The sequence below is a fragment of the Topomyia yanbarensis genome, chromosome 2 (assembly GCF_030247195.1).
Source record: "Topomyia yanbarensis strain Yona2022 chromosome 2, ASM3024719v1, whole genome shotgun sequence".
Classification (NCBI taxonomy): domain Eukaryota; kingdom Metazoa; phylum Arthropoda; class Insecta; order Diptera; family Culicidae; genus Topomyia; species Topomyia yanbarensis.
In genome coordinates this window covers 8,500,626-8,519,298 of record NC_080671.1, presented here as the reverse complement: position 1 = coordinate 8,519,298, position 18,673 = coordinate 8,500,626, and the positions used below count along the sequence as shown (strand labels likewise).

The 18,673-nt window shown below is 39.2% G+C and overlaps 2 protein-coding genes across 2 annotated transcripts in view; one reads left to right on the top strand and one right to left on the bottom strand.

Annotated features, from left to right (window-relative positions):
* LOC131678919 (protein slowmo) overlaps positions 1 to 6,612 on the bottom strand; it is a 28,363-nt gene extending 21,751 nt beyond the window's left edge. The window contains exons 1-3 of the mRNA XM_058959362.1: positions 6,503 to 6,612; positions 6,373 to 6,434; positions 5,479 to 5,644 (exon numbers count right to left, since the gene is read on the bottom strand). Coding sequence (XP_058815345.1) covers positions 5,479 to 5,644; positions 6,373 to 6,404 — 198 coding nt within the window. The 5' untranslated portion in view covers positions 6,405 to 6,434; positions 6,503 to 6,612. The remainder of the gene's footprint in view (positions 1 to 5,478; positions 5,645 to 6,372; positions 6,435 to 6,502) is intronic.
* Positions 6,613 to 13,613: 7,001 nt separating this feature from the next.
* On the top strand, positions 13,614 to 15,344 carry LOC131678916 (metallophosphoesterase 1 homolog). Its single transcript, XM_058959351.1, has 4 exons — positions 13,614 to 13,825; positions 13,890 to 14,193; positions 14,314 to 14,846; positions 14,911 to 15,344. The coding sequence occupies exons 1-4, from the start codon at positions 13,730 to 13,732 to the stop codon at positions 15,097 to 15,099; spliced, it is 1,122 nt and encodes a 373-aa protein (XP_058815334.1). The 5' UTR covers positions 13,614 to 13,729; the 3' UTR covers positions 15,100 to 15,344.
* The last annotated feature ends 3,329 nt before the right edge of the window (positions 15,345 to 18,673 follow it).

Sequence of the window (18,673 nt, the reverse complement as noted above, 5' to 3'; positions counted from 1 at the left end):
GGGCTCGAGCATTTGTACGTTAACGTGTTCGATCACGTGTACGTTTGTATGTCGCGTGCGCTAACGTGTATGTAACTGTGTATAAATTATATTTTATAACCGTGTACTTTTTGCATATTCGCGTGTGTTCTAGAATGATCGCGCGCGGACCGTGAATCTGATACTTAATTGTTCGTGTACGGTTCAGATTCTAGAAGAAAGTGGGTTCTTCCATATTACTAGAGTTCCTAGTCATGTCGCCGTAGAACGTGTGGTCTAATGGGTATGAGCTTTACTTTTTGATAGGTCCAACTGAATGTTTGTACCAAAGTTGCTAGAATGAAGGGTAAAGATTTCCGGACGTGGCCGATTTATGATCGCGCGCGTTTGCGTTTGTAGCTTCGTAGGTACTAAAACGTTCACATAATTATTGGAGTGTTAGAAAGTTTGCGCGATCGCGGGCATAGGTGTGCGTAGATGATCGCGAAGGGCTAAAGCGTTCGTATGTTGACGTGTTTGTCGCGTGTGCTCGCGTGTATGTGACTTCGCTTGTAAAAAATCGGTTTTAAAACCTTGCGGCCATTCACATATTCGAGGACCGTCATTCATTTAGTTTTCGGTGTACGGATCGCATTCCGACAGGGAGTGAGTTACCCCATATCACTAGAATTCCCGGTCATGTCGCCATGGAACGTTTTGTCTAGTAGATATGGGAGTTATTTTTTCTTAATTTTTCAATTTGTTTTTTTTTTGACGTAGGACTACGTCTTTGTTTTCGATATGGGGGTGCACTTTGCAAATTCAACAAAAATGGTATGTAACGAAAAGTGGTCCAATTTTAAACGCTTATAATTCAGCCATCTTACGGTAAATTTTCAATTTTTTGCGCATATCGCTCAGAAATACTTCTAAGAATAGATTCCAATAGATAAACCCAAAGATTTTTGATATCATGGCATTAAAAATTTAAATAATGAACAACCTAGTCAAAATATCGCGCATTTACACACAGAAGATAGCGCTTCCCTAGTCCAGCACGACAGATTTGTGTACCTAGCGCTCTACGCTTCTATGAATGACGTCATCATCGACTATTTAAACGGACGGATTTCGCAGAGCCAGCTCAGTTGCCTGTTGAACAGCAGGCGAAGCAGGTCACTGCGCTGTGTGTTTTCACAGCCAGTGTAGCTGAGTTAGAAGTCCGTTACACTGCCTGTGGAGGTACGCTACCCTGTGCCGTCCAACAGGCGACCGCTCCAACTGCTTCCTAAATGCCGCTGTAACGTTGCCAGTAAATTTTTGGTTTAACTAGCACATGTATTTGCTATTTGCGCTTGAATAAGTAAGTAATGTAGTGGTAGTAATAAGCTTCCCATTTTGGTTTAAACGCAAGGACAGTTTTTAAAACAGCATTTGATTAATTAGTTTAGCTCATTTAAGCAATTTTATCAATTCTGTAATTTAAAAGGAATTTTACGGAACTTGGTGAATTTGGCACGACTTGCAACTGGTACAATCAACCTGCACAAAATGTTGCATAACGCAGGGCTGTTTTTTGGAACAAAGTGTGTTATCATTCAGCCCTTCGCTATGCAAAATCACGATATTATGACAGATGGGATAAGCGCGGCGTTTCATGGAGCGCGGCCGTTCCGTTCAATCGGGAAAGGCCGCGTGGAATTTTGGTGAAATGCGCTAATAGTGCGGTGGTGGTACTAGTTGTCTCTTTTGCTCTACCCATCATCATCAGCGTTGACTATTTTGCATTATGCGCTTGGGTTCAATGTTTAGGGCGAATGTGTTGGTAGGTAGGGGAACTGGCGGTAAAATGAACACGTTAAGCAAAGTCAATATTTTCTAACTAATAAGTGAATGAGATATTACGATCCCCTTATATGTTTCTTGTTAGAAATGTTTTGTACATATCTGGTAAAAATACTTCGTCATAAACACATTTTTTCAAACATGATTCTTGATTTCTAAATATGTCAAAAATGAGACATGTTAATAGCGAGTGGGTAAAATGAACATGTGGCGGTGGTAAAATGAACAGCTTCTGGTGACTTGCAAAAACAGCTCAAGAACAACAAGGCAGCTGGTAAGGATGGTCTAGGAGCGAAACTCTTCAAGGTGGGTCCGGAGAAACTGGCGGAATGCATGCACCGAATAATCGAAAGAATCTGGGACAGGGAACAGTTACCGGAGGTGTGGAAGGAAGGGGTCATCACCCCGATATACAAGCAAGGCGACAAAAATTGGACTGTGAAAACTACAGAGCTATCACAGTGACAAATGCCGCTTACAAAGTGCTATCCCAGATTCTGTTCCGGCGCCTATCACCGCTGGTAAATGGATTTGTCGGGAGTTATCAGGCCGATTTCATCAACGGCAGATCAACAAACGACCAAATCTTTACTATGCGACAAATCCTACAAAAATGCCGTGAATACCAGGTCCTGACACGTGAGTTGTTCTGCCTGCTGTTCAATATAGCGCTGCAAAGTGTAATGAGAAGAGCGGGGTTCAACATACGGGGCACGATTTTCACGAGGTCCGGACAGTTCGTGTGCTTCGCTGACGACGTGAACACAATCGATAGAAACAATGATCTGTATACCCGACTGAAGCGCAAATTAGCACGAGTAGGACTGAAGATAAATGTGTCTTATACGAAGTACATGCTGGCTGGCGGAACCGATCGCGATAGGGAATGCCTCCAACCCGGCAGGTACAAGACGGAGAGGAGCGCAGCGTTCCCGGTGGCTAGACCAAGTGAAGCAGAACCAGGCGAATATCGGGCACCTGAGAGGTTGGAGACAGCAACCAGAGTTAAAAATAATCGAAGCTCTTTTTTGACGGCTGAAAATGAACCTGTTGCGACTCGCGGTGAATAGAAAAAATATTCATTCAACTATCCATCTTATTCATTCAGTTGAATATCGTACAATATATTCATTACACTAATTATCTAGTAAAATGTTTTCAATTGCCGATAAAGCATATGAAACAACAATCATCATCGCTTACATTGTGCAGGGCCTACTTTGATGCGCTTGATTCGTTGCTGCACGGTCGCTTCGTATAATAATCGGAGCCGAATGAAAATCTGCATGGATGAATGGGCGGTTTGTTCGTTTGAAGTTTTCAGCTGCGTCACTGAACATTGAAAATGAAAGCGGCTGAATATGATCAATTTTCATTCAATGAATTTGAATATTTTTAACTATGACAGCAACTGACCGAGGAACAGATTAAATCATGTTAATATGATGTACAATCAGGAAATAAGAATTGTTCGATTGTACTATTTACATGGACTTAGAAAAATTCTTTACGATTTGCTTTGAGGGAATCTAGTCGTCCACAAATTTTTCTAAGTCCATGTAAACAGTACAATCGAACTGTCAAGAAAAGTGAGGTTAACTGTGTCAATAAAGAAGCTATTAGCTTGATGTTAATGGTTTCTTTGATAACAAGGAAGGTACGCCCAGGAAAATAATATAGCGAATTTCATAAGAATATTGTATATTTTTAGCCAAAACAACATACGTAAATCATAAGGTTACGTTATGAAACGAAATTTATTTTGTGAAATGGGCTCGATATGATTTAATTTTCCATAAGAAATGTTTGACTTTTCATTTCTCTTATGTTTATGAGAATCATAAGATGTTAGTATAAAATTCAAACAAGTGGCATAAAAGTCATATGTGTAACCTTTATAATCGAAATGAAAAGAACTTTTTATTAAACTGACTACTGAATGTTCAGCTGTTTGAAAGTCAGTAAACTTTTGTGCTGTAAAAAAACTATATATGATAAAATTTGTTCTACAAGGCGAATATGATTCCGTAGGCTACTTATTTGATTGAAAATCGCCACCTTTTGATATCATATCATTGACGACTGTTTCACGGTTAATCCCTTCCAAAACCGATAAGAAATTTTATCATTAGACAAATCAAAAGCCGCAAGTTCAATATCCAAATGTGTTACCACGAATGTCTATCCGAAAGGTAACTAGTAAATGGGAGTATAAAATACGTGCATTCGTACGTCTCACTATTCACAGTAAAAGTGATAGTGTCCCAAAGTAGTGACCATCTTTCAAGGAGAACCCAAACTGAGCCAAAAACAACACATTCAAAAGCTAGTGAAAACAAAACCTAACAACCGCATCTATTAAAAACCGTCAAGATCACGCCTTTCCCGTGTGAGAGTGCAGGCGTTGCTAAGTGTTATCTTAATTAGTTTCTTCCACCCACTTAGACAACGATAATATACAAATTATGAAGCGAATGTGAATTCGACAGCTGAAAGTTGACCATCACGAAGGTAACAAAATCCGACTGACGACGCAGAATAGCAGTCATCCGTGCTAAATCAGAAACAATTGTCGCGAGTTGCTCGCTCACGTGCAAAACCCGTACGCCATCAAATAGATTGTCTCTTCGATACTGATCATGATGATGCCGCCTTACAATCGGATAACTCTAGTAAAGCGGGACGCGATTGCGCGTGACGTCTCAGTAGGATACGCAAACAATATTCCGCGTGAAAACTGACTGATGACGCACGCTGCGACAAAAATTTAAACCTTCTGGTCACCACTTTGGTAACAGTTTAGCTGACGAAATCTCTTCCTAAATTTTGACCTTGCCTAGTGAGTTCAGTGAAAGTGATCTGAGCGGCAATGTTAATGATTTTTCGTTTGGTGTTCTTTCATTTTGTTACTTTGACTGCCTTCATATGTTAATGTGCAATAATAAGAAATCTATTTCTTATCAGTAATGTTAAGAAAGTGGATGACAGAAAATGTGTCATACATTTTTTTACTATGAGGAAATAAAGAATCATAATGACGAAAGCGTTTTGGAGTGCGATCGGGCGATAAGACATTGCTTTTTACAATTTTCAATTATTATCAATAAAATTCAACATGAATCCCCTCAACATAGATTAGCAAAATAATTGCTTTAATAAAATATTGAATCAAATCTATGTTCTACGGCATTGTGATTCTTCATGAATCAACAAGTGGCAAAAAGTCTGCTACAAAACAATTATTTTTATCCGCATACTACCAACAGTGTTGTATTAATTGCTTAGTATCCATTGATGAATCGGTGGTGAGCAATCGTGTATCATTTGTACGGTAGCTCACCAATATCCTTGAGCTACTAAAAAGCGTCCGAGTGATTGTTATTGATTTTTCACGTAACGCATCAGTTAATTTGCAGTAAACCTGGCACTGGCGTACGAAAAGCTCACTCTGAGCGATATTTATATCGAATTCATCCGAATCAAAACAATATCAAGAGACTATAAATTGTCGTAATTAAGGCTCTTATTCTGGAAGCCACTTCTAAATACAATTTCTGCTCAAAAATGTTTTCTTCTGTTTTGCGTTTTAATTAATTATTAAGAAAAATAGGAAGATTCGATTTTTCCATAAGCATCCTTATCCTAAAAAAATTAGGCACCCATTTCAATACTAACCTTCTGAGCCCACTGCGGGAAGTACCACTTCGAGCTGACGAGTCGATGCGTGTGCAGGACACCGTCCACGACCCGCCGTTCGACGACGTCTGTGCCGATCACTGCTGTGTTGATTGGGTTTGGGTACTTGCGCCAGGCAGCCTGTGCCACGGTTTCCCATGGATGGCTAGAAAAACAAACAAGAAAAAATCAACGATCAATAAATTAGGAAAAAAAAACTATTTCTACAAACATAACACGAAACCCCCAAAAAAAAACGGGGAAAACACGATTTCAAGGTACTTCCTTCGAACGCCATAGAGGACGTTGACGCTTGCGTTAGTCATAACTAACGTCCCTCCCATCTCCGTCAACCCAATAAGACCTTCATTTATGTTTAACAACAAACTCCCCGTCACCACTTGCACTTGTTTCGACAGCTGTTCCGTTTCGCATACCTATCGAGTAACGTCGCAGCAGTTCGGAACAAAGGAATTCAACCAATACTCCACACCGCAGGCAAACAAATCAAATCCCTACACAGCACTCACACAACCTCCAGTGCATTCACACATTCGTCACATGAAACATTCAAAGCAATTTCATAATCATGTACGACCCGTCGACTACGGACACGAGCAGGCAACATTTTTGAGACAAGTCCAAAGGTCACTCTGTCTCGTAGTCACTGTTGCTAAGTGTACATGCCACTTCCCAAAAAAATGCATTATTCCAGCGGGGGTTTGCCCGGATGGTAAAACCGGAACATTGCAGATATATGCAGCACAGCTGCTACTCCTGTGGCCATCGTCTTTCACCCGTTTTACATAATCAATACTGACGAACGAGCGACTGTCAAATGCGCTTCCACCATCCATCATTCACCGTCCGCCATCATCCAGAGTGAAAACTTACTTGAATACATGCTCTGAGGTCCAGATTTTCATCGTGATAAAATTCTTTTTTATGCTTGGAACCTGCCGGGAACGGAAAGAAAACAGTTGTACTCCTAATTTTCACACCGAGCCTGCAATAATGTACACACTTGCGCAAAGAACGGCTCCCGCAGAACGATGAGCAAAAAAACTTCGCGATAATTAATCGTAACCACGCAAAACCACGACCGTCTCGCTACAGCATTTGTGGAAAAGTGAACGAAGTCGCTGAGATTACAGTGACAGCTGTCAATTGGTTAACCCTTCAGGAATATAACGAAATTATGATAACCGGAGGGTGATAGGATGAAAATGTAACCTGTGTAACCTCGACCTTTTTAGAAACGGCTATTAACAGAGCTGGCAGTTGATTTTGTTGAAAATATGTATTAGTCACTGCACAGTGACGTCATGCATTAAATGTGACAGGTGGTGGTCCTGTTGATTACATTTTGAACATAGAGATTATTCGTATTCTCAAAATGAAGCATTTAAAATATATTGGGAATCATGTTTTGGAAGTATAAATGTTTTGTAGAGCGCCTTACAATTAAATTGTGCTATTCCCTATTGTGCGAAAATGTATATGAAAGATCTAATAAGTGAACTAATTATTTGTTTATCAATTTCTTCTAGTGTTCTCTGAATCGGTAAATAGTTTTGCGGTTAAATTTCTTGGTAATTAATTATTAGCACTAAGCTTATTTCAATGGAATTCAAATTTGTTAAGTCCAAACTGTAAACAAAAGGACCAGCACTTGTCAAATTTGTGAGGTTAAGCCGATTCGTACAATGGTCAATTGCAACCTACGGGCAGATTCTAGAGCAGATCACTTGTGATGCATTTTTAAAAATCAGCGTAATTAAATGCATTTCTTTCCATGAAAATACAAATTTTTAATGTATTTTGCGCTGCGTGTAAAACGTCAAAACCCTACACCGAGATAAAATAACTAACGAAATTCATAAAAACTACTTATGACTTTACGCCAAAAATTTCCCATATGGAAATCATAAGTTTTACTTATAACTGAAAGAAAAATTGGCCATTCAGTCCCTATCGAATTTCATAAGTGGTACTTATGAAATTTTTAAGACATTTTATACGACAGGTTTATACGATATACCTACGTAAAGCATTGAAATGCATTATGAATTTTATACAGAAATTTCTTTGATGTTCATAGGTGTACTATATGCATTTGGATCATAAAAAGAAATAAATACTACTTATATTTGTTTATTTCTTAGAATATTCAAAACAAAACATTGTTAGCTAAGCTTACATTGAGTTATTTTGCTGGGTGAGTTGGAAGAAACCTGATATTTCCAAAGGAGCTCGCAATCGCCCAAGTAGTTGTTATGCTTCTGTTGTATCACAATATTTCTTTTCAGCAAAATAATTAAAATTATATGAAGCAAAGAATGTAAAAAAATACAGAGAATAACACTTACATTGCTTCCACCAACTTGAAACAGAGAGCCAGAATAAGTCCTTTTCCAACAATAGATCTTTTTTGTTTTTCATTTTTACTATGCTTTATCGAGTATATTAATGAAATTTTCATAATAACAATGTTAAGATAAACATAAAACTCGCCAACAAATTCAATTAGCCATGCTCATGAAATACATAATCGTCTAATTGAATCAATATTGTACAGCTTCATAAGTCCTGATGTAAAAATGGAAATTAAATGCATTTTTTTCTAATTTGTTATACATTCTTAGAGTGATCTGCCTCTAGAGGTCTCAACTGTTCGCTGAATATAACGAGTAAAGGTTTGTGGTCAGTTATTAACCAGAAAGATTTTTCATAAATGTATTGTAATGGAATTCATCACAGATAAATGCTTCACGTTCGGTTTGTGCATCTTTCTGATCGATTGGTGCTAAAGTTTTCGAAGCGTAGCAAACGATTCGATTATGTTTATCTTTTCCTCGTTGTATTAAAATAGCGCATAAACCTACTGAGATTCCTTCTGCTATGATGAATGTATCATCATTCGGATGATAAAATCCAAGGATTTTCCGTTTGATTTGTTTGAACGTTTCTTGATGGACGGATTGCCAATGGTGTTGCTTTACGAGTCGGCTGTGTTATTGGTGCAATGTCAGCTATGTATCGATGTAAAAAAAATTGTTTAATCCAAGGAAATTTCTAACTTCTTCTGATACCCTAGGAGGTTCTAATCATTCAATAACTTCCAATTTTTACGAGATACCGATAATTATTTGCTAGAGATACGACATTCAACGAAATAATTTTTTTTCACGCCTTTTTTAAATTTTTAAAATGTACATTGTATTCTCACAATCGCTTGTAGATCATATTAGTTCTATATTAAAGCTCATTTTCATTTTTGGTGGAAATCAGAATATCGCCAATATTGGGCCAGGAGAAATTGGTAAATAATATTTCCATCAATTACTGAGAAAGTTCTGGTGCTGCTGAGAGGTAAAACGTGAGTCGTTTGTAACGCATCAGGCTAAGCGGGGATATGAAGGTAGCAATATATGGACATTACTTTTTCAAAAGAACTTGATGGAAAGCTTGCTTAATGCCTGGTATTGTCAATATATTGCTCTCGTTCTAGTATACATTATAATATTTGTTGGAACATTTGCGCTGTTGCAGGAAGAATAATAGCGTTGTTGGCTTCTCGTAAGTCAACAATGAGGTTAACCTCATTAACACAAAAAAATAATAACCCAAAGAATAAGTTATTTTAACTTACTTTTGAGTTATGCGTTGCTTTCGCACGAGAGATTCGACTTAGTCGAGGTCTTCAGTGCAATAGGGTGCTTTTGGGTTGTTTGGGATATACTCAAAATTAGGTACATTCAACTTAATTTTAAGTATATTGAACTCAAGGTTGAGTATAAAAATCCTATCAATGTTTTGTGATTGTTGCCGTGGTTTATGGGTTACATATGTTGAGGTCGGCTAAAAAATCTAATTTTTTATTCTTCTAGCGTAAAGTTCAGGCACTGAGAACTGACATACAAGTAAAGTTTTGAACTTGTGTAAGAAATTAAACTGTCGCTTTGAAATGACAAGAGCAAGTAGCAACTTGGCACTGGTCGGCGCTTTGATCGGCCATCAATCGCCATACGGGACTTGTATGCAAACTTGGATGCCATGATGACTCACGCATGCGAACATGTATGCGATGGTGATTTTCAACGTATTTTTATTTAAATGTTTACACAGATTTTCCGGGAAAGTTTGTTCCAGCTTATATGTCTGTTCTCTGTGGTTCAGGGTTTTAAGAATGTTATCTCATTTTTTTTATAGAGATCGGAGCAATAGACGCAAAGTTATAGCGTTTTTCATTTTGCTCCCTTACGGAGACGTGGCTTATACTTGAAACTTTAAACGTAATTATCTCGAAATCATGTTTTCCCAAAAACGCCTTTGCGGTGACTACGATTGCCGAAAAAGTTTTCAACCGACCTCAAAACTTTTTTTTAGCTTGTTCGTAATTTAACAGTCGTGTCCTTGAATCATCCCATTTTTTCGTCAAAATTATTATATTAATGTTATGAATTTTTTAATAATTTTTTCAAGTAAAAATAGTAGTTTTTTTGAAAAAATCATCCCCGTTTCCAAAAAGAAAAAATAAATTGTTTCAACGAATCGTTCAAGGACACCACAGGTACATATACCTACTAATGATTTTTTAGTTTTATGCTTTCAGTTGAGCTGTTGGATTGGAATCGTAGTCAATATTTTTTATATTCTCAAGTGGATTTTGCAAATTGTGTTGGCAGTGTAAAAGTGGGAGTAATATTTATACCTGGCGCCACTAGACAACCTAGTTGTCAGCAGACATAGAAAGCAAAATGTACCGTCTTTTCCACTGTAGCACTAGCTTGAATAAACACGTTCACGATTTGCGTCCCGAGTTTCTTTCACATATCACGCGTTGTTCCTAGGTTGTTCCGGTCATTCGGTGTACTGTGCTGCCTGTTGGGTGTTGCCTATGAGTTTATCTCCAAGAGGTTATGGGCCCAGGTGATGTGAAAGAACTGTTGGTGAAGTGTTAAAATTTGCGAGAATTTTGTTTTTTTCTTCCTCTGCCCGAGTGCAATCGAGGTTGGCTGTTTACGATTCGTAAAAGGCGCGTGTTGTGTAGATATATTGCAAGTTCACCATTGTATCTTCTTTTGGTTGGAGTACGCGCTGCGGTTAACGTTTTTTTTTCACTTGTTTCTGTTCGTTGATAATACGAAAAATTGATGAAAATGAGCGAGAAATATATGTTTGCACGACTCAGTAACCAGAACTACCAAGTATGGAAAACGAGCATCGAAATACTGCTAAAGCGCGAGGAGCTGTGGAATGCTGTGGCAGGGATAAAACCGGAACCGGTTACAACGGCCTGGACGAAGACCGATCAGAAGGCTTTGGCGACTATTGTTCTTTATGTCGAGGATAGTCAGTTAAATTTGGTTCGAAATGCTGTATCTGCTCAAGCGGCATGGAATCAACTTAAAGAATTCCATGAAAAGGCGACGATGACGTCACGAGTCTCATTACTACGGTGCATTTGCAGCTTGAACATAGATGAAGGAGGTGACAGAGAGAAGCATTTGTGTGATCTCGAGGAGCTATTCGACCGACTTGATTGTGCAGGTCAGAAACTAGAGAATCCGTTAAAAATAGCGATGATATATCGCAGTCTTCCTGAATCGTATAGTAGTTTGGTGACGGCACTGGAAAGCCTCGCGGATGCTGACCAGACTATGGAGCTTGTAAAGCAAAAACTATTTGATGAGCATCAGCGGCGAGTAGAACGTGGTGTAGACACTGGTGAAAAAGCTATGAAAGTTCATAACAGGGGGCCGAAGGAGAAGGTCTGCTATTTTTGTAGAAAACCTGGTCATTTCCGACGGGATTGTCGACTTCTGAAGAAGAAGACGAAGATTCCGATGATGGCAAGCAGGAGGAGGTGAAAGCGAAGCAGGTTTTGAATAAACAATCTCCGATCTGTTTCACTGCTGGACACAGTCGGCGCAAAGGCTGTTGGTACGTAGACAGCGGGTGTTCACATCACATGACGAACAATAAGGACTTCTTTAGCAAACTGCACGAAAGTTCACGGATCAAGGTGGTATTGGCGGATGGTTCTGTAACTATGTCGGCAGGAGTTGGCGAGGGAGCGACAAAGTGTTTTGATGGCCAAGGAAAAATTATTGATATTCTATTTAAATATGTGCTCTACGTGCCTAATTTGGATAGTGGATTGTTATCCGTACATAAGCTGACGCAAAAGGGGTTGAGGATAGAGTTTAATGCAGATCGTTGCGATATCGTGAGTGCTACAGGACGTATGGTTGCAGTGGCGGAACTAACGGACAACATGTATGTGCTGAAAGAAGTAAACGGAAAGCTGAACAAGAAAGTTCGACCATCAGAGAGTTGTTTGCACGTGTGGCATGATCAGTTTGAGTCACGATATCAGACGAAGTTGGATGGCTCAAATAATATCGTAGAGTCAGGATTCGGAAATATTGGTATTGCGCTTCAGGAGGAGCCAAATGAATCACAAAAGTTTCCAGATAAACATATGGCGGATATTGAGGAACAAGTGGACGGCTTGATCTGTAGAAAATCAGGAGTGTTTCTGAAACGATTTGACGTTGATACCACGGTAGTGTCGGGCACCGTCGATATAAAAGTGGAGAGAGGCGAGACTTGTATTGCAAGCCCCAAACGTTTTCTTAGAGCTGTGACGAATGAAAATTATTTGAAAGCGAAGATGATGATAATGTGTTGTGGCTTATTAATTTTGTTAACCATTAGTAGTTTTGGGCAAACTGGAGACGATTTTACAGAAATCTACATTTTGTTTGCTTGCGTTGTAGGATACAAATACGGTGATGCAGAAATATTTAGCTGCATCGGTCGAGCAATAACAAGTGTAATAGACTTTGTCAATGTTTATGTAAGTTCCCAGATTGAGGAGAAATATTAAGGAGGAGTGTTGGCAGTGTAAAAGTGGGAGTAATATTTATACCTGGCGCCACTGGACAACCTAGTTGTCAGCAGACAGAGAAAGCAAAATGTACCATTTTTCCACTGTAGCACTAGCTTGAATAAACACGTTCACGATTTGCGTCCCGAGTTTCTTTCACATATCACGCGTTGTTCCGAGGTTGTTCCGGTCATTCGGTTTACTGTGCTGCCTGTTGGGTGTTGCTTCTGAGTTTATCTCCAAGAAATTGAACATTGTACTACGCTAGATGTATTACAAGTATTTCATTAAAATTTGGATACATACCTTCACAAAAAATCAAACTTTTCCCGTATCTCAACATATATAACCCCTTAAAGGGAAACTAACTTCAACGCGGTTTACCTCATTTTACCTTATTCCACAATATCCCGAAATTTAATCAAAATAACTCAATTTTAGGTAGCTTTTCGTATGTGTGTACGCCATTTCGCTCTAATACCAATATTCTGGCAGAATTTCTGGGGGTCTGGCTGGCAAAATTCTGCAAGCCTGCCGGCCCAAATGCAACCACCGTTTCTGGCAGAATTTTTCACCGTACGGTTATTGTTGCTGCCGGATTTCTGCTAGGCACGCACCGGCAGGACCAGTTTTGAACCGCTTCGGGTTTTGCTTGTATTTTTACTTTTCTTTCAACCCCCTAAGAATGGTTGGTTTCAAAATCGGACCCGTATTGGACGATTTTGAAACAATTTTTTGGACTTCTCAGTGGGAAGCGATTAACCTCTTTGTGTTGTCGCTCATATAAGTCGCTTCTTCGTTATGCACGGTTAAATAAAACAACCTGCAGAATAAGTTCTTTTAACTTACTTTTGAGTTGTGCGTCGCTTTCGCAATTATTAGTGTTGTCGAGGTCTTCCGTGGAGGAAGGTACTTTTGAGTTGTTTGGGGTATACTCAAAATTAGGTAAATTCAACTTAAATTTGAGTATAAAAAACCTATCAATGAGTTGTAATTAAAAAAATGGTTAAATGGAAACTACCTTCAATACGGTTTACCTAATTTTAAGTTCCCCCACGATACCACGAGATTGAGTCAAAGGAACTCATTTTTAGGTAGTTTTTCGTTTCCGGGTTACCGTCTGCAGATAAAAAAAAGTTAGCTGCGCGCCCCTCGAAATGCACTGATCGCACAACTCAAATGATCCTAAAGGGATCAATGATGAGTGATGATGGCGATAACGTTAGTTCGTTTTGTTTATTTTTGGATGTTGATCATCAAGTACAGGTCGGTGTTTACTCTGATATCTTATCAGGTTGTGATTGGCCGCACTCGTCCCACTAGATAAGAGACAACTTCGGCCCAATATTGTACGTAATGAAGCTACGTAATCTGCTGCTACGCATACTGATTGGTGCCGTCTGTCTGCTGGTGTTCAATGAGTTTATCGTCTACTATCTTGTGCTGTTGAACGTAGGTCACTGATATTTGTTGGTGTTCTAGCCATAGATACATTTTTTTCTCCCTATCTCCACAGTGTCAATGGCCTACGAAACCCTTACCGGTGAATGGGCTCGAACCGGTGAAAGTTATGCTAATTGCTGACACACATCTATTAGGTCCAATTCATGGCCATTGGTTTGATAAACTGCGGCGCGAATGGCAAATGCACCGAGCTTTCCAGTCAGCAATGACTTTGTTTCGACCAGAAGCGATTTTCATCCTAGGTGATATCTTCGACGAGGGGAACTGGGTCAATCAAAAAGAGTTTGAATCGTACGTTGACCGATTCCGAAAATTATTCCACACACCCATGGGGACTCAGTTGCACAGTATTGTTGGTACGTGAAAATAACTAATATTTTTAGAACTATTGTAATTTATTAATTAATCGCACGGTAATCTGTTGGTTTTACCATTACTCAGGTCAAGGATTTCATTTTCTAAATAATATTTCACAGGTAATCACGACATCGGTTTCCACTACTCGACGCATCCCTATTTGGTGCGCCGTTTCGAGAAAACCTTCAACCATACCGGCGTAACCTTAGTCAGCATCCGTGGGGTAAACTTTGTCACTATCAACTCAATTGCCATGGAGGGTGACGGATGTCAGCTGTGCGAAACCGCGGAACAAGAGCTACGGGCCGTGTCGACCGTTTTCAAGTGTGGTCGTGGGATCGGTCAATGCAAAAACGTTCCCAAACTGGCGGAGTACAGTCGGCCAGTAGTGCTACAACACTTTCCAACGTACCGTGACTCGGACAAGGATTGCAAGGAGCACGATTCCCCGGAAATTGAACTGTATCGCGAACGATGGGAGGTGATTTCAAAGGAATCTACTGATTTGATAGGTGAACTGTTGAGCCCACGGTTAGTGTTCAGTGGACACTCGCATCATTATTGTCATGTGGCGAAAAATCGCTTGGGAATTGAGGAATATACTTTACCCTCGTTCAGCTGGCGGAACAAGGATAATCCTAGTTTCATACTGGTAAGTATTATCTATCTATGATTAACGGAACACATTTAACGTATTTCACTTCCTGTCATTGAAGGCACAAATCTCGCTGTCGGATTACACCATTTCCCGCTGCCACATGCCAGTGGAAAGCACAATCATCAAAGTCTATTTGGTGGGAGCGATCGTACTGGTGCTGAGTTCGATTTTGCGTTTGGGAAGTTTTCTGGCTCAGCTCAAAATATTTTCTCGGGGTCGACGTGAGTACAAAAAGCTCGTGAAATAAACAACTTAATCATCGCGTCGAATCAGGAAAAAACGAACAGAATTTGGTTAGTACTTGTAGAGTGGAAAGTGTCTCGAATAGAGTAGTTTAGGTGTGAATGCTAATGTTAGATATATGTTGGAATCTCTTTATTTTGTATGTGATTCGTATTACATAGGATAACAGTTTTATTGAACAACACTCGAATTATGATATCGAATATGTACTAAGTGTGCAAAAATATAAAGTCTAAGTAAATAAATATAAATGCTATTAAAATTCGGATTGATAAAAATTATTTACGTTAAATTATAGTTTTTGAATGAGGTAAGGTACGAAAGAGTCGATTTGAATGATGCATCGTTGAATAATTTGCAAAAACAAGAAAAATGATTCTAACAGCGAAAGTGGTCTGATTAGTGGTTTTATCAATACTAAAGTACGTAGCAATTGGACGTTGTTCTACTATATTGAGTTCTTGTTTACATTTTTCTTAAACGACCACAAAAACTAGTCAATATTGCTTGTGGCAGTAAAAACTGGATTCTAACCACACTGCGCACTTACTATTCTTCTATTGAATTCTTCTCATAGACTGGTTAGCTCGACTGGTCTGTCCATGAAAATACCATCTCTATCACTTGAAATACATGTGATTTGACAGCTCGCAGTTTTCAGTAGCAGTTTGATCACTCGCACTTCGAAAGTGCGGAGTCCAGGTTGGTGGGAAGTGCGCAATAAAATGCGTTCCTCAATTAGGTTCTTTACTGACACACTTATGCTGATTTCGGTTTTAGATCAGAGTCGCCCTAGGTTCGCTCTAATATTTACAAAATCTATACAAAAGTGACAGCTCAGAGCGAACCTAGAGCGACTCGATTCTAAAAACGAAATCAGCATTAACCTCACTTTTCTTGACAGTTTGCTTGTACTGTTTACATGGACTTAGAAAAATTTGTGGACGACTAGATTTGCTCGAAGCCAATCGTAAAGAATTTTTCTAAGTCCATGTAAACAGTACAAGCGAATTGTCAAAAATGAACACTCCGTTCATTTGTGACGTCACCGTAAAGTATTCAATTGTCAAAAATGAACACTCAGTTCATTTGTGACGTCACCGTAAAGTATTCAATCAGAGTTTTTAATGGTAGATGCGTAAAGAGGATTGGCAACATTGGATCAATCATTGGCCTTTTTTAAATTTTGGCAACCTTCTATTTTTAGTTAAATTTCAAATGACTTCACCCGAACGCTTCAGTTAGAAGTTAATTTTGTGCATTTAAAATTTTAAAATTAGGTGTATAGTTTTATTTTGTAAAAATCAGTACGATAAATAACATCGTATAAAGAATTTAATTTTTTTAAGGTTCCCAAATGATCCGCAACTAAGAGCGAAATGTATTGGTTTTTGCCGCTTGCTGTCTGATTGGGGAGTGACAAAAAACAGTCGAATTTGCAGCGTAAGATAAATTTGAATAAGTACATAAATATAAAAGGAATGCATACACAAATTTGTCCAAATTTTAGTTGCACTTTAACCACAGGCTAACAGACATAACACTCAAAAACAAAGCTTCACCCGCTTTAACGGTCATTTTAAATATGTTTCTAGTTGGGACTGCGGTCACATTTGAAATTATGGCGCCATTGACATATGAACAAGCATATGGGGGATAGACCACTAGTGAAAAATTGTTCGCAAACCTGAGGGGTAACCCACCAGTAAATGAGTGTTTGGGACTGTGAATAAAAGGTGGAGCTAGTGTTCTGGGAAAATTGTCGGATCGATGTTTTTTGAGGGAATTCCCTCATAGTGTTATGTCTGTTAGTCTGTGCTTTAACTATGAGAAATACCTTCATATTTCCACTGTCGGTGGAAGATTATTAACACTACCCAGAGCTGTTCCGGTGTTTGAAATAGTGCCAAATTTAAATATCAGTGCACATATATTATATCTTTAAGCGAAATGTTCCTGGTTTGAAATAATGTTAATATTACAGCATTGATTTTTTTCTCATAATTATAATCACATAATAACGATACTCCCCACGCATTTCAGCATTGTTATTCTTCGTGTCCGATAGGTAGACATTTTGAGTGTTCGATAGGTAGATTTGCTTCAGTCTTTGCGCAACTGTTCTTTATAAACTGTGTATTCAATAACATTACGTATTACGATCGTGAAGTTTGTCGCAATGCTTAGCAACCGACGTCTGGGCTGGATGTTGTTGGCTCGAATCAAAACTTGTCGAAAGTAAACAAAGTTCATTTCATATCGTCAACCTGGCGCCCAGGTGGTGAAATCAACGGAGTGCTGGAGCGTTGCCAGAAAAATTTATTTCCAGATCAAATTGTACTAAACTTCCCAGTTTAACTCAGCCGGAAAGCTGGCTGGTTCTAATTCGTATTCCGGCTCCGGTGACACAACCGATTCAAGTTAGAATGTTTAAGGGGTACCATTTAGATGCGGCTTAGCCGCATAACCGAGGTCTAGGAACCGAAGTGGCGCAAAGCCGCTGAGGATCCGCCGGGCGAGGTGGCCACCGACCCGCCGTCGGAAGCAAGCGAACCTGTGATCCACTCGTTTGCCCGGCTTACTCAAACATAGGGGCTATCCCTAGTTTAAGTCCGACTGAGCGGTAGCGAAGTCGGACAGCACGCGCAAGAGCGATGTGGCGTAGCCACATTGGGTGGTGGACACAAAATAAAATTGGCAACGCTAGCAAAATGTAAACACAAATGAACACTCCGGATGAACCTATCGTCAATTGACATTTCGACGAGTTTTGATTCGAGCCAATAATATGGGCTCGACGTCTGTGCTCATCGTAATTGAGTTCTACAAGATGACGACACGAATGAACTCATGATGAATGAAGTTCATGTTTGACAATTCTCGGTGGTTTGTTTACTTTGTCAATTGCGCGAGTGCGAGTGCAACGGATGTTCATCTGTTACATTCGAACTCACGTAACTCCCATGTAAACAAACCACCGAGAATTGTCAAACGAAGTTCATCCGGCTCATTTTGTGGGGTTATGTCGGTTGGTGTAAAACCTAATCGTAAATCGGTCACCTCACATCAGAGATGCCAGATTTGCAGACAAGTCTGCAAATTCGCAGATTTTTAATTTAAGCTGCAGATTTTTTCGATGACGCAGATATTTGCAAATTTTTTAGTTTTGTTGCAGATATTTGCAGATTTTTTAGTTTGGTTGCAGATATTTACAGATTTTTGAATATAAAGGCTTTTGGTTACACTACCTTTCCTGACATTTTTTGTTCTTCCCAGACTTATTATTGCAGACATTTGAAAAAAGAACCTGGCATCTCTGCCTCACATCGATTTCAGAACCAATAGAGTTCTAGGCAAACCATTTCACACACACCACTTGAGTGGTTTGTTTTCCTCCAGCTGTCATATGTGAAACTGTCAGCCAATTTAATCATTTAAAATAGCTCGCATAAAGTATTTATAATGGTGCTGAAATGCTCTTTGTCGCTGTAAAAATCATTCCGAAGACGTACAATGCCGGTTGGTCAGGTTCCACCATGAAAATAATCCGACTGAAAAGTTATTTTCGATTTGTTTTT